Source organism: Aegilops tauschii, chromosome 2, assembly GCF_002575655.3.
Source record: "Aegilops tauschii subsp. strangulata cultivar AL8/78 chromosome 2, Aet v6.0, whole genome shotgun sequence".
NCBI classification, from domain to species: Eukaryota; Viridiplantae; Streptophyta; class Magnoliopsida; order Poales; family Poaceae; genus Aegilops; species Aegilops tauschii.
In genome coordinates this window covers 603,339,333-603,355,110 of record NC_053036.3, presented here as the reverse complement: position 1 = coordinate 603,355,110, position 15,778 = coordinate 603,339,333, and the positions used below count along the sequence as shown (strand labels likewise).

Here is a 15,778-nt window from a genome sequence, read left to right as displayed (position 1 = left end):
TCATCTTGGAATTTCCAATGAATGGATGAACTCCTTTTCCAAGCTATATACTCTAGTTCCTTCCCCACCATTTCCCCCCTTCCATGGCTGGTCTTTTAGAGGACTCTGGCTCACTCTTATTGTCTGAGAATTGTGATGGATATTTGAGCTCTGCACATCTTCAAGTATTGTCTCAACTTGCCTCATTGTTGGTCTTTCTTCCCCTTTTAAGCTTAAGCATGCATGTGCAAGTCTTGCAACCACCTCAACATCTTCAACTCCTCCTTCAAGAACAATTTGTGTATCTAGAATAGCTAATAGACGATTGTCTCTCATTAGTGATACAAAGTGTGATGCTAGGCTTGTGGCTTCCGATGAATGAGAAGAAAAAACTGGTGTAACCCCCGTTAGTAGCTCTGCTAGGATGACACCAAAGCTGTAAACATCACTCTTCTCCGTCAGTCGACTAGTGTAGTAGTATTCGGGATCAAGGTAACCATAGGTTCCTTGGACGACTGTAAGTATTCCTGTTTCGTCTATTGTAATTGACCTCGAAGCTCCAAAATCTGATACTTTTGCTGTTAAAGTATCAGTAAGTAGTATATTGGCACATTTGATATCTCTGTGGTATACTGATATGGAAGCAGCTGAGTGTAGATATGCAATAGCCTTGGCAGTTTCCAGTGCAATCCTCAATCGATCTTTCCATGACAAATGGTTCTCAAGTTGGCCATGGAGATAAGACGAGAGAGTTCCATTTGATATGAACTCATAAACTAGCAGAGGAACTTCTGTCTCGAGGCAGCAACCAAAGAGCTTCACCACATTCCTATGGTTTGTTTGTGAAAGTATGACAACCTCATTTATAAACTCATCAATTTCCCTCTGCATGACATTTTTGGCCTTCTTGATGGCCACGACACGTTGATCAGATAAGATGCCTTTATACACCGTGCCATGCCCACCGCCACCAAGGATCCGATTGTGGTCAAATTTGTTGGTTGCTTGCTCTAGCTCTTGTAAGCTGAAAATCTTCATCTTTTCGGCTATATCTTTGTTTGAAGAGATCAACTGTTGCAGAAGCAATCCATGGTTTTTCCTAAAGAACTTCTCTCTAAATTTCTTGGCTCTTCGTTTCTTGAGTTTTTTCGTGACTTGGGCAACACCTAGGAGTGAAAACAGTAGGCCAAAACCAACAACAATTGTTGTTAAGGTAAATGGACCTGCAGAAAACAAACGTAAGATTGAGAACAATATTTGTTGTGTTCACTTCAAGAAATCAAGCTGGTACATTAAATCTATTTCAAACTTCTCAAATAGGCCATGAAATAGTTTTCTTGTAATAAGAATATCTATTAGACCATTATATTGGAAGTATTTTACAGTCGTTCTTTTTATTTCCTTTGTTATCCATGTCTGAATAATCTACAATACTACTAATGCTTTGAGTTAGCACTAGAGATAACAGTAAACTGATGGATCAAGCAACTAGGTCCTAGCAGTAGTAGCGTTAAAAAAAAGCTAACTTTCTAGTAACACTTATCTATATTTTATTTCAGGAAGAAAATCTAAACTCACAATAATTGATGAACAAAACATGAAATTTTCTCTTTGCACTTATCACCAATGAAGCCTTGTATTGAGTGTGTTTTCTGTACCTGCTAAGTTAATGATGTTTTTCTTTGTTGAGCATCCGTATGTCCCTTGCATATTGATACAGGTACCATTGCAGGGATAAACTTTTGGTCGGAGGCACTCGTTGATATCTGAAGGGAAAAATACACTGTTGGAAGGCAGGAGGCTTTATATATCAAATGGAAAAATAAACTAAGATAGAACACACATGTTCTCTTGTAACGATATAACTACTGCAAATATGTAAGAAACGACCTACTAACATATAACTTGGCACCCATCAGTGATATATGGGTTGCCCTCATATCCTAGAGAACAGCTACACCATCCTTTTTTATATAATCTCCAAAAAGTAATAGCTATCATTGTTCAAGCTTAAACATCCAAATATAGAAGATTTGGGCCGACAAATGATGTTGACATGTCCTCGTTGCCAATCAATCCAACCACTCCAACATTGCCGGTACACTCAACCTGGCGAGGGAAAACATCCAAATTTAGAAGATTCAACGCAACCGCCAAAATTCGTCAATTCCATTTAATGAAACTTGACGAGACATGCACCATTAGTTTCGCCCATTCTAGCTCAGATGACACAAGCATTTAATTTTGTTTCCGGCAAGTGACTAGGCAGATTTCCTATATTTTCCCTCCCAACTCTGGCGAGGCTGCATCGTCAACATATTTTCTCTATATCTACCCGACCAGGCAATGAATCTTTGATCATAGAGAAAAGTCCACATTTCAACCCTAAACTAACCATATGGTTTGATTTTCAACCCTGACCTTTGAAACCGGTCGGATTCGACCCTTAAGTTGTCATGAAGTTCAAATAACAATCCTTGACTCAGTTTTAGGCTGGTCAAGCGATTTTGACCCGGTCAAAGCTGACTGGGCAGCATAGTCAGCATGGCACTCACACATTACCTTATCTCTCCATCTCTCTCTATTCACTCCCGAGCCCCGACCAAGTGCACACCGTCGCTGCCTGGATCGCAAGGAACGTCGCCGCCCGTGGCCACACCTCCATCGCTAGCGACCGGAGACCGGCGGCGCCGCCACACCGTCCCACGCGAGGCCGCTGACAAGCTCCGCCCCCACCCGACCCGCCGCGACCATCTGGTTGGACCCATGGATACCAAGACCTTGGTCAAGACGGGTCATCAAATCGAAAGGAACCAACTTGCTAACTCATGTTTCTGAACTGATATGCCCAATTACAGGCGGCTGGGATGAACATCTTGTCAAGGATGCTTTATGTGCAAAAGATGCTCGCCATGTACTAAGCATCCCGTTGAGGGAGGGGGTGGATGACTTCATAGCGTGGCATATTGATAGCAAGGGTAACCACTCGGTGAATTGTGCCTACAAACCTCAGGTCGAGTTAACTAAACATGAAAAGAATGGAGCACCGGGTTCGAGCTTTTCGAGAGCCGGCCAAATAGAAATAACTGAAGATCAGACTTGGAAGCGCATATGGAAGCTACCGTGCCCGCCGAAATTGCAGATGATTCTATGGAGAATCAGACATGAGTCCCTGGCCCTGTCTGCTAACCTAGTGAGAGGGGGTATACCACAGGAGAAATCAAGTTGTTTCCTAGGCGGTAGAGGAGAGGTGGATGGCGGGCACATCTTAATAAAATGCAAGTGGGTTAAAGAAGTGTGGCGGCAGCTGGGCTTGGAGCTGGAACGTAGCCAACTCGAATGCATCAAGGGGCATGCATGCAATGCTAGACGCGTTGTGGGAATTAGATGAGAAGAAATGGGTCCTCATTATTACCCTCTAGTGGCAGTGGTGGAACCAGAGAAAAAAGTACGTGAAGGTGAGCTGCCAGTGCAAGTGTCAGAACTAGTCAGACGCATCCGATGCAATGCACTAGAGTACGAGGAAGACTTTATGCCGACGAAGAGAAAGCTACCCTCTAGGGCATGGAAGCCGCCCGACATAGAGATGCTCAAGTTCAGCCTCGATGGAGCTTTTGTCCCTGGCATTTCGATTAGCGGATGGGGTGTGATCGCTCGTGATAGCACTGGACAAGTAATAGTTGCTTGAGCTGGATGCTAGGATCACAGCCAGGACGCCTTTGGTGTGGAGGTCAATGTGATGGCGGCAACAGTGACGACAGCGGCTGAGCTTGGAGCCACCCGGGTTGCTTTCGAAACAGATTCACAGTTGCTTACAGATGCTATGAATATCCGCACATTTGAGTCCTCATCATATGCAACGATTATTGAAGACCTCAAATATCAGCTCAAGATGTGATTTTCAAAACATAGTGTGAGCGCATGTAGGCGCACAGCGAACTCAGCAGCACATGAACTAGGCAAGATAGGTCGAATGTGTTTACCTAATAATTGTATGGAGCGAAACTCTAGTGTACCGCCCACTGTGGCTGTTTTGTGTCTCGGGTGATATACCTGAGCACCGTTAATAACTACTTGTTTCTGAAAGACTTCAAATTCAAATATTCAAGGCGTTACATGTTATGACCATGATACAGTTAAGCAATGCCCCTTAACCGTAATTACATGATATCATATGATGGTTTCGTGTGCATAGGCTCTAAAGAAACCGTAGCCCTTCGAGGACAACTTGGGAGGTCAGGAAACCACTGGTCAACATTGAAGTATAGTTATGTTTCTTCCATGTTATAATTGTGTGTGGTTCGCGGGAATATGTCAGCAATGGAGGTGAAGTCTTCCCAGGACAAAATTGAGAGTGAATTTCATTTTTACACCTTAATTTCCTGTTTGCTACAGATTTTACCCCATTTAGCATAATTCTTAAGTTTTACTCATTTTAAGCAAACTTGCACAACTTTTTACCCCTCTTAATTATTTTTATAATTTGATCCATTGGACCTACATTTCAGCGCCGTCCGTCAAGCTTTGTGTGCGGGGAGGAGGACCAAACGTCTTTGAGTTCCACCGAGCTTTGTGAAGTTCCTTGCACGAATCCATGAAGGGATTGATCTTGATCCATGTTCATGTCTCCCATTCTCATTCCTTCTCGCTTTCATTTTTCCTTGCATGTGAAATATGGTAGCCCTCTCGATGGATGGCTCCTTCTCGGTGACGGATGACACGTCATCAGTCGGTATGATCCTTAGATGGCATGACAAAAGAGTTATCTATAATGCCTACAGGTACTAGTTTCACTGCAATGATGCATTCAAAACGGAAATCCATGCGATGATGCAAGGTATGGCTTTGGTTATACAACATCCAGAACTTCCAGTATTGGTGCAATCAAATTCGTCAATGGCGTTATCGATCTTTCTAGACATTCATTGGATTAATCTGCATATGGCCAGCTAGCTTGGGAGAATAAGGCCTTGATGGGTGAGTGGGAGTTCAAAACACATAAGCTTCGTTCTGAACAAAATAGAGTAGGAGACTGTTTAGCAAGTTATAGCCGTACTGAATGTTGCACTACTCTGTTTGACTACATAGAGGGCCCCGGTGTATCGAGGATCTCGTGCCTCTTGATTGTAACTCTATAATTTTGGGGGAAATTCCTTTTACTCCCGCAAACAAAAAAATAGGGATGAATCTTGATCTGTGTTGTTCTGTATCCAATTGATTTTCTTTTCTTTTTCTACCGTGTCGAACAGCAGGAGAATCAAGCCTCTCGATTGGAAATGTGCTCTAGTTCGTATTAGGAATGATTATGTGTCATGCATATTGTGAACATTTACAAGGTATAGAGGGAAGAGCCCTCGATGTTCCCTCGATATGGAAGCTCCTAAGATAGAGGAGAGGAAGAGGCTCGCTCCTCAAGGACGGTGAGGCTGAGCTAGTGGAGCACATCTGACGGGCTGGTATTTCGTATAGAATAGATCGGGTAAAAAATTGCACAAGTTTGCTTAGATTGAGTAAAAGTTAAGATTTTCGATTGCATGGGGTAAAAGTTGTCACAAACATGAAACTAGGGGGTAAAAATGGAATTAACAGAAAATTTAAGGTGAAATCATGTAGAATAAATGTCCAGTGTGTTTATTCTTACTACTCTCTCCGTTCCTAAATATAAGACCTTTTAGAGATTCCACTATAGACTACATACAGAGTAAAATGAGTGAATCTACACTCTAAAGTATGTCTATATGCATTTTGTATGTAGTCCATAGTGGAATCTTTAAAAGGTCTTATATTTAGGAACGGAGGGACTAGTAAATACATACGTGCAATGCATGTTGATATTACGAAAATAGGAAGGAAATTAATTACTGGCCGATAGTAGGCAGAATATCAATTATAAATTAATTATGTGATTAGTACAACCATTGATATTTGGTATGATATTAGTTGCATACTAAACATGTTGAGCGCTCACCCTTGAAGCAATATGGATCGTCGGATTAACATGGTTTGATGGCTTAGATTAATTGGATCTGACTCTTTGGGTCTTTTTAAATCGGTAAGGATATAAATGTGGATTCTATTGTAATCATGATGGGTGATCGTAGCTGGCGTCAGGAGTCTATGGTGTTTTGGTCTCCTGGGATTGTTGGTTCTTCATACGGCAAATTGCCGCCCCGTGTTCTAGATTTTCTTGCCAATGGTTGCGTCTAAGGGCCTCTTTGGTTTGAAAGATATTTTTATAAATTTTGGAGGTTTTGAATCCTAGGAACCCGTTCCTATGGAAGCCCTTTGGACCATTGGATTGAGGCCTTCAAATTCCCATGTAATCCATTCATATGCCTCTCATTTCCTGGGAATTTCAACCATTGGATGTCCAGTGAACCGCAATGAACGGTTTTATTGTCTGCTTCATTTACAAGATCTTAGTTCACATATTGGGATGGCTAGATTATGTGGAATTAAAGAAAATAGAGTTAGCCCAGCTTGTGCACATTTGGCTGATAGCTTAAAAATATACTCTCTTTTTTCTATAATATAGTGTGCATTGGTTTTCGCAAAATCTTAAATTTCCTAAACTTTGATCAAGTTTATATATATATATATATATGTCATGATGAATCTAATGGTGTTGTTTTGGTATTCTGGATGTTAATAAGTTATCCACAAATTTGGTCAAAGTTTACAAGGTTTGATTTGAAAATCTAATACGCACTATATTTCAGACATATATGGAGTATTAAATTATACAAGAACCTTGTTCTTTTCCTGAATCTATCAAATAATGGCGGACCTTGGCTTGACCACAGGGGTGCCAACCTCATCTCTCACAATAGAAATGCCATGCATATAACCCTAAAACATTGTCAGTGTCATTCTAACCCTATAATACACACATGATTAGACTAACTAGTAGGAGATAAAAAAATAGTTTTGCATTTTTTGAGGGGGCACGGCACCACTGGATCCATCACCGTTGTCAAACCCATAATATTGGCGTAAATTTTAGTTTTATAACCGACCATTATTGTTTCATTTTTTTATCCGATGCTAATTTCTAACTAGTCAATTAAGTACGATATTTTTGTCTTCACTTTTTTATTTCTGGGGAAAAAGGTACCATGATTTTTTCTTCAGTTTTTAGCATTTACTGTAATATTGGCAGAAAAAGAGGGTACCTTGGCATCCATCGGCGATGTAGGGGTTCCCCTCGTATCCTCTTGAGCAGTTGCACCGTGTTCTGTCGAAAGCATTTCCATTGACGGCATCGACAACGACGCTGTTCACGCTGATGCATCTTTTCCACTGGGAGACACCGGGATCATACAGGAACATATCCTGGTCGGCGTCCACGTGGAGCGACCATTCCAACACCGTTGGAACCACCGTCGAATCGACCAGCTTCCGCGGATCGTCGAGGAAGTTCTTCTTCAGCGCGTCCTGCTGGCCCCTGAACCACCTCTGGTCAGCGATGAACGCTACCGCGTGCACTAGTAGTGGGGAGGCAGCGGCAGCGGCAGGTCGCTGGGCTAGGTCGTTGAGCTGGATGGTGTAGGACGAGAGGCCCCGCGCGACGGGCGTCTGGCAGCAGCCGACGCCGGAGCAGGAGGCGGAGGAGGCGTCCCTCGGCGGCGGCAGCGCGGAGAGGGACACGCAGAGCGCCGCGCAGACGCCGATGCGGTCGCTGGCGGAGTATAACGTGTCGTGCGCCACGAGGTTGGCGAGGAGGTTGCATCCCATGGCGACGAAGCGGTTGTGCCTGGCCGACAGCGCCAGGGGCCCGCCGGGCCGCAGGCCGGCGGACCACGTGCCGTTCAGCTGCTGGAGGGAGCTCGTGTCGAGAATCCTGGTGCGGATCCGCACTGTGCCGTCCGGCAACGAGATGCCGACCACCTCCGCGCCATGGTCACCGCCCAGGGACAGCTTTGGCGGATGGCGCGTCTCGTCGCAGATGAGGTCGAAGCCCTGCCGGAAGCAGCCATCGCGGGTGCCGAATGGATAGGGAACGGTGATGTCGCCGCAGGTCTCCGGACAACCAGGCAGGGCGATCGGAGCGGCCAGTGCTGTCACTAGGAGCTGAAGAAACAGGAGCGACACGACCGCGACAGTAGTGTCCATTGGATTGGTGGCCAGGTACAAGCCAGGGCTAGGCGCGTAGCTAGTCATCTGAGACCTTGTGAGCATATATACAAGCTGTCCATTTCATGAGATGATTGTAAGCAATCATGGACGAGGTTAATTACGAGGTGACATTTGGAATCTCGGGGAAGTCATGAGTTGACGTGGTGTTTAGATTAGACTCGCAGCTGATTTGAAATTTTGAATGCATTTTTGTTTTCTTTGGAGATGGATGGATGGCACGATCGACGGGATGCTGCTCATAGGATACATTAGCTTGTTTCGAGAGGATATACACTAATTAATCGTGTCAACCGTCGAATATATTTGAACGAAATAAATTGCTCTGCATAGAGTTGACTCGATGTGGTCTTGCCACGTACTAGCATTGTATTTGCAAACTAGGGAGATATTGCGAATTGAGCGTAACTCAGTTGGTTAGTTTTTTTGTCGGAACCAACACATTAGGATTCAAGTTGTAGACTTGACACAGGTGTTTACATTTTTTTCAAAATAAAGAATCAAAGAGATATTATTATAGTTTATTGAGAAAAGTTTATTTTTGATCCCTCAGCTATTCGACCTCCCTAACAAGACATCTTGCAGCCTCAACCATTCACACAAGACATCTTTCTTCCCTCGACGAATATGGCGTGGTTCCGCATGGGTATGCACAGTTTTGACTAGTCGTTGCTCTCTCTCTCTCTCTCTGTGTGTGTGTGGCCGCTCGAGCGAACATGGTTTCCCCACCGCCGCCACCATAGCTCTACCCGCCTCCCCTCGCCGTCATTGTCGACGCCTGGCTCGTGGTTGCAAGGCACTCCTTCCTCTTCCTTCCTCCCTCTTTCCTCGTTCATCCGGCTCCTCTTCCCGCGCCTTTACATAAGTGCAAGATGTCGCTGCGGTCGGTTTGACTCCGAGGGCTGCCATGCAGGGCTGACTCGGTGTGGGGGTGACATACTGCATGTCAGCAGTCCAGCTCCATGTAGGAAGCAGGTAAGGGTGGTTTCGAACGTCGGGTTGGCGGCCCTCTGGACATCAAATTGCACGACCGGCTCTCCTGCGAGCATCGTGGCGGCGGATGTGGCTATTTTCCTTGGTTGTGTAGGTGGCGGGGGTAGCGGTGGCGAGTGGTCCTGTCCAGGTCACTGCTGACGATAGTGGCGAAGCTAAGAACTGGATCTAGAGGTCCTGACTTTGTCATTGCAGGCCTTCCCTCAGGGTGGTCTCGGTGTCCTAGGTGCCTCGTTGTGGTGCGTGCGAGTTAGCGAGAGAAAACTCTGCGTTTTGATGTCGATCACGACGATTCTCGCGGATGTCACATACTCACATCCCTTTTTGAGGTCCTCGTCCTAGGGCTCTGAGATATGTCCTAAGCAAGCTCAACCTATGTTGGGCCAACCAGGGGCCTAGGCCCCAGTGAATTTCTACATTTTCTAGCTTAATAGCAATGTTTTACTAGCTAGGCCCTAGTTAGCCCGACAATTGTGTCCCCACTCACTTGAGCTCCCACTTACGTTTTGAGCTGAGTTTGCCCCTATGCAAGAGCCTTATATTCTACCCCTATACTAGACCTTTGATAGTGTTGCATGTTTCCTAGCACTCTAGGATATTAAGTTAGCTTCAAAATAAAAGAAAAGTGATTTTTTTTTGAAGTGGAACGCAGCGGCCGCACACGCAGTTGGTCGGTCGTTCATTTGCCTCGCGATTCCAGAAGATCTAGTACATTATTTGAACTGAAAGTCTAATATTATGTTTCATTTGCATATTCGTGTTTGTTGCGACAAGGATTTTCAAACAAGACCATTCTTGTGGCAGTGTTCTTCTACTTTTAAAAAACTGTTTGGCTAATTTTAGAAGTGTTCACACCTGTTCATGTAATTTTCAAAAGAATTCTCCTATTTAACGACATTTCACAATTAAAAAGTGCTCACCTACTTAAAATCAAGTTCACTTTTTAAAAAATGTTTGGCCCAGCTTAAAAAGTGTTCACTCCTTTAAAAAACCATGCAATTTTTAAAAAAATTGTTCCCGCATTATAAAAAATGTCATGTAATTTCAAAACGTATTCATGGCTTTTAAAAATGGTCATGCAGTTTTTAATATTTTTCATGCATTTTTATAAATGCTCATGAAAATTGGAGAAAAGGGAAAAAATGAAACCGAAAAAAAGCTGAATGGCAAAAGGTTGGCAAATTATAATGTAGAAAAGGAAAAACGAAAGAAAAGAATAAAGGGAAAAAAAGAAGCTTGAACATGAACATGAAAGGGAAAAGGGAAAATAAAAGAACGGACAAAAAACTGGAAGAATAGTTAATAAAAAAAGCTATAGAAAAGCGAAGTAAACCATAATCAGAAATTGCAATCACTGAAAACCAGAACATTACTTTGCCAACCGAACGCAACTGGGACCAGCCCATATGGAGTGCTGATGAGCAATTAATCGGCTATATCCCGCAATAAGCCGGTTATGGTATTTTGGTAGGATCACCGATATTTTAGACACTTATACATTGTTTACAGAGACTAAGGGCCCATCGGAGTCCCTCCGCTCCTGGAGCTGGCGGAGTTGTAGTTGAAAATGAAAGAGCAGGAAACAGGTGCTCCGCAGATCCTGGGATTTTACGAAGCTGGTGAATTGCTGAACAGCTCCTAAGACTTGTCAACTTGGGCCGCTTGCATCTTCCCTATGTAGAGTCTAGGACGAATGGACGACAAGATTGCGTACATGTAAATTCAGGGGTGAAAGGTGTAAGACTATTTTCAAATGTTTCTACCAATCCAGTCCCCCATAACTTGCGCGTACAAAATCTTTGTCTCGTCAAAGAAATATGCAATCACTCACAACTGGTCACTGGCATATGTATGGACAATTTGGAGGGCTCCAGTAAGTGATTTTTTAAAAATTAAGGTTAAAAGTTTGGAAAAGCTCCTACAATAATTTTACATGCAGTATATAGATTTGTTCTATACATGTGTAAAGTTTCACTAGGAGATACTTTAACATGAGCAACATATTCATATTTTTATCTATATATAATGGCAAACAGTGTGTGTATTATTATTATTATTGCGAGAAAACTATCAGTCTATTTCATCTTCAATCATGGTAGTACAACAAACACTAAGAATAATAAAAATTACATCCAGATTCGTAGACCATCTAGCAACGACTACAAGGACTGAAACGAGCCGAAGGCGCGCCGCCGTCATCGCCCCTCCATCGCTAGAGTCGGGCACAACTTGTTGTAGTAGACAGTCCGGAAGTCGTCGTGCTAAGGCCCCATAGGACCAGCGCACCAGAACAGCAACCGCCGCCGATGAAGAATAATGTAAATCGGAAGGATCCAATCAAAAGACACACGAGCATAGACGAACAACGACGAGATCCGAGCAAATCCACCAAAGATATATCCGCCAGAGACACACCTCCACACGCCCACCAACAATGCTAGACGCACCGCCGGAACAAGGGCTAGGCGGAGAGAACTTTATTCCATCTTCAGGGAGCCGTTGCCGTCTCGTCTTTCTGAGTAGGACACAAACCATTACAAAACGGAAAGGAACGACAAAAATCAGAGCCCTCCCGCCGGCCCTTGCCAGGATCCACTGCGCCCCCATGGCCCTAGGGCCACCGGAGACGAGGCGGACCTGCAGCGGCTCCGGCGAGAAGCGGGAACCCTAGCTTATTTTGAGGAGGAGGAGGTGGCGGCTCGTGACTCCCGACTCAAGTTTTTAGAGTTTTGTTGCAGCTTAGTTTATGTGTGTATCTCGGTTATGCAGAGGCCAGGGCGTGTACTATCTGCTATTGTATTTTCTTTTTTGTGTACTTGTTTATAAAATCAAGTGCTCCCTCCATTCCTAAATATAATACCTTTTAGAGATTTTAATATGAAGTACATACATCTGTATTTTGGCGACTGATAGGCGCCGGCGCACCGGCTGAAAATTTCGGCCGGTCCCGCGTGGGCCGCACGATCTAGCTGTTGTAGACCGTATGATTCCTTCGTCAACCTTATAGAAAACGCTGCAACAAAAAAAGCAGGGGAAAAATGAAAGGGGAAAGAGACCAGCGCCCGCTCGTCCTCGGCCGCCGTCGACTCACGCTCGCCGACATCGCCCGTTTGCCTCGCCGCAGATGCTCACCGCCCATGCTTGCCGCCGTCGCTCGCAATAAATAAGCCGTTGACCAAAGCAACTTTTCTCTTGCCTCCGTGTTGCATCCATGGTAGCTTCACGGCGCCGACCGCAACACCGTCCCTCGCCGGTGCTGCCCACCGCATGTTGCAGCATCAATGGTGATGGCGGCGTCGCTTGCATACAAAGCCGATGGTAGCAAAAAAAAAGGATTGCTGGTTCCAGCAAAAATCGAAGCCGGTGGAAGAAAAATTGGGGCTGGTTCCAGCAAAAATCGAAGCCGGTGGAAGCAAAATTGGGGCTGGTTCCAGTAAAAACAAAAGACAGTTGAAGCAAAACTGGGGCTGGTTCCAGTGAAAACAAAAGACAGTGGTAGCAAAAAGATTGCTGTTTCCATCAAAAATTGAAAGCGGTGGTAGCAAAAATTGGGCTGGTCAGCAAAATCAAGATAGTAGAGTTGCATCCCTTTTGTGTCGGAGCTGGAACCGGCAAGTGGCAGAGCTGCAACCGGCTATATGAGAGTTGCAATCGGCGAGCGGCGGAGCTGGAACGGGCTAGGTGTTCTCCTCCGCAGATGCGCGTCTTCCCGCTCCACTACACGGCCGCCTGCTTGTTTGAAGCGTTGTGGCATCGCCGTTGTAACTCCGCGGCCTGTTGGTTGCAGCACACCGCGCACCGGCCAGCGATGGCTGGCTAACAGCAGGGCGGCTCATCGGGGCTTCAAGCGGCGCGCGGCGGCTCAGAAGAGAGAGATTGGGAAAGCAGAGATTAGTCATTGTGCGAGAGACGTGGGGACTGGGGAGATAAGGAAACGTGTGGCTGAGAGGCTTCGCGAGAAAAAGAACGAGATAAAGGACGCGTGGGCTGATTATGTGGTGGCTAGCGAGCGATGCGGGACCTCGTGTGCTGTTCGATCAGACGGCCTAGCAGTGAGTAAAGAGTTGTTGATCGGATGGCCCGCAAGCGACCGGCGCGAGCGTTAGCCGGCGGACCGGCCAGAAACGTTTCCCATATTGAAAACTTCTAAAAAGTCTTTTAGTATGGCCTGCCGGCACCTCACTGGTCCTAGGGGAAGCAACAACAGGCAACCCACGGCGCGGCGACTATATCTCGCTACACGCGAGTGTTTGTTCGGGCTCGCTGAGGGATTCCCTCCCACCTGTAGCTACTGGTCCAGCCCATATGCAATGATTTTTCCTGTTCGCTAGATTTCGTTGCGTTCGTTCGCTGGGATTGACTTCCCAAATTTTTTTCTACCTTTCTTTTTTTTTTCTTTACAGCTTTCTTTGGTTCTCTGTCTTCTTTGGTCTTTCATCGTTTTTTTACATTTTCATGGTTCTTACTGTTTTTCTTTGTTTCATCACAGGTTTTCTTCGGGTTATTTTTTTGTCGGTTTTCTTTGTTTTCCTTAGTTTTTGTGCTTTCTTTCTTTTTTCCTTTGTTTTAATTTGGTTTTGTTTGTTTCTTTCTTGGTTTTATTAGGTTTTTTGTTTTCTCTCGTCTTTCACTGTTTTTATACACATTGTTGGTATATATATCTGATATACTTTTCTAACAAATATTTAACATTTTTTAAATACATGGTCAACATTTTTCGAATACATGGCCAAAAAAATTGTACACACATTTAACATTTTTTAAATGCTTGATTGCATTTTTTGGATGCTGATACGCATCAGTTGGCAGATCTTTTTAAAAGATACGCCATCTTGCGAGCCATCAGATCTGGTTGATTGAGCCGCCGATCGTTACCATCTATCATTGCAACACATGGCGTGTTGCAAGTAGTTTCCGCAACAGAAGTCATGTTGCAGAAAATTTTACAACAGAGGTCAAGTCGTAGACTTTTTTTGCAACAGAGGTCTTGTTATAATTTTTTTTTGCAAAAGAGGTCTTATTACAGTTTTTTTGCAACAGATGTCTTGTTGCAATTTATTATTATTACAATAGAGGTCTCGTTGCATTTTTGTTGTAACAGAGGTCTTGTTACAACTCTTTTTGCAACAAAGACATTGCTGCAGAAACTCGCTATAGTGGATCAATGACACGCGTCACACGGAAGAGACTACGGATGCTTGCGTACGATTCGTCGGCTGAAGCCAAGCATTTTCCTGGGAAACGATTATAATCTGCCGGCCGATCACGCGTTGAGTTCCGCCGCATGCGCAACCGCCAGATACGAGTTTGATCTGACAACACATAACCTCTAATCAGCTGGCCAAGACGTTCATCACTCGACGCGTGCCTGTGCCACTTGGACAATTTTCCTACAACATCATCCGTGTTGCAAAAGTCTTTCTACAACAATATCCATGTTGCAAAAAAGTTGAGATGAAAAAATTTATGCAACATCATCTGTGTTGCAGAAGTCCTTACGCAAGAACACTCATGTATCCAACACTGTCCTCATCATTGCAACAAGGAGTGTGTTGCAGAATTCTTTGCAACAAAGCTAATGTTGCAAAAGCCTTTTACAACATAGGTGATGTTGCCGACTTTTTTCACTATTTTTGCGATATGGGTATTGTTGTGAAAAAAAGTTGCAACATAAATGATGTTGCAGAAAATATTTACAATTTTTTCCGTCTTCATTTTTTTGCAACATGGGTGTTGTTGCGGAAAACATTTTGCAGCACACATGATATTGCAGGAAAAATTACAAAAGAGGAAACACAAAGGACACGCGTCATACAGAGGAGGCGGCGGATCGCTCGCGTTTGATCCACCGGCTAAAGGTATGCTTTTCCCCAGTTTTTTCCAATTACAAGTTTAACATTTTTTTAATACATGGTCAACCTTTTTATATAAGTACATTTAACATTTCTCAAATGCTTGATTAACATTTTTCAGGTACAAGTTTAACATTTTTTGAATGAATGGTCAACAATTTTTCTATACACATTAACATTGTTCAAATATTTTTTATTTTATTTTTTGAATTGCTTACCACATGTGTCATGTGGTAATTTTGCAAATACTTGATTAACGCTTTTTAAAGTACTTGATTAAGATTTGTTTTTCAATATGGTCCTTTTGATTCGCACAACCCTCAGAATGAGCGGTACCTACCCAACTTTTTTCACACATAATGTATATTTTTTGTATACATCAGAAGTATTTTCTATATACATTTAACATTTTTTAAATGCTTGGTTAAGACTTTTTTCAAATATGTCATGTAAAGTATTTTTTGTAATATATTTATGTATAACATTTGAAAGTATGAAAAAAGTAAAAAAAGGACAAAAAACAAAAAAAAACATGAAAAAAACATGAAAAAAAGAGGCTGTGGCCTCCTGCGTCTCACCAATCACCCCAATTCATCACTTTTCCTTCACCTGCCACTTGTCCTCCTGCCCCCGACATGCTATTTCTCCTTTGTTCCTATAGATAGAGGGGAAAACAATGAGTTTACCTGGAAGCACAAACTATTGTGGGGAAAAGAATGATTATCATCAGGGTGAATAATGGTGGAATGAAAAACAAAAGGTCACTCACCATCTTTTACGAAAGCAACATGTGTATATATGACAAATGATGCTACAAGGAC

The 15,778-nt window shown here is 43.7% G+C and overlaps 1 protein-coding gene across 1 annotated transcript; it reads right to left on the bottom strand.

Annotated features, from left to right (window-relative positions):
* On the bottom strand, positions 1–8,139 carry LOC109760333 (wall-associated receptor kinase 2-like). Its single transcript, XM_020319163.1, has 3 exons — positions 7,152–8,139; positions 1,638–1,745; positions 1–1,202 (listed from the first exon to the last, which is right to left on the bottom strand). Exons 1-3 carry the CDS (start codon positions 8,137–8,139, stop codon positions 1–3), a joined length of 2,298 nt encoding a protein of 765 aa, XP_020174752.1.
* Between the last annotated feature and the right edge of the window lie 7,639 nt (positions 8,140–15,778).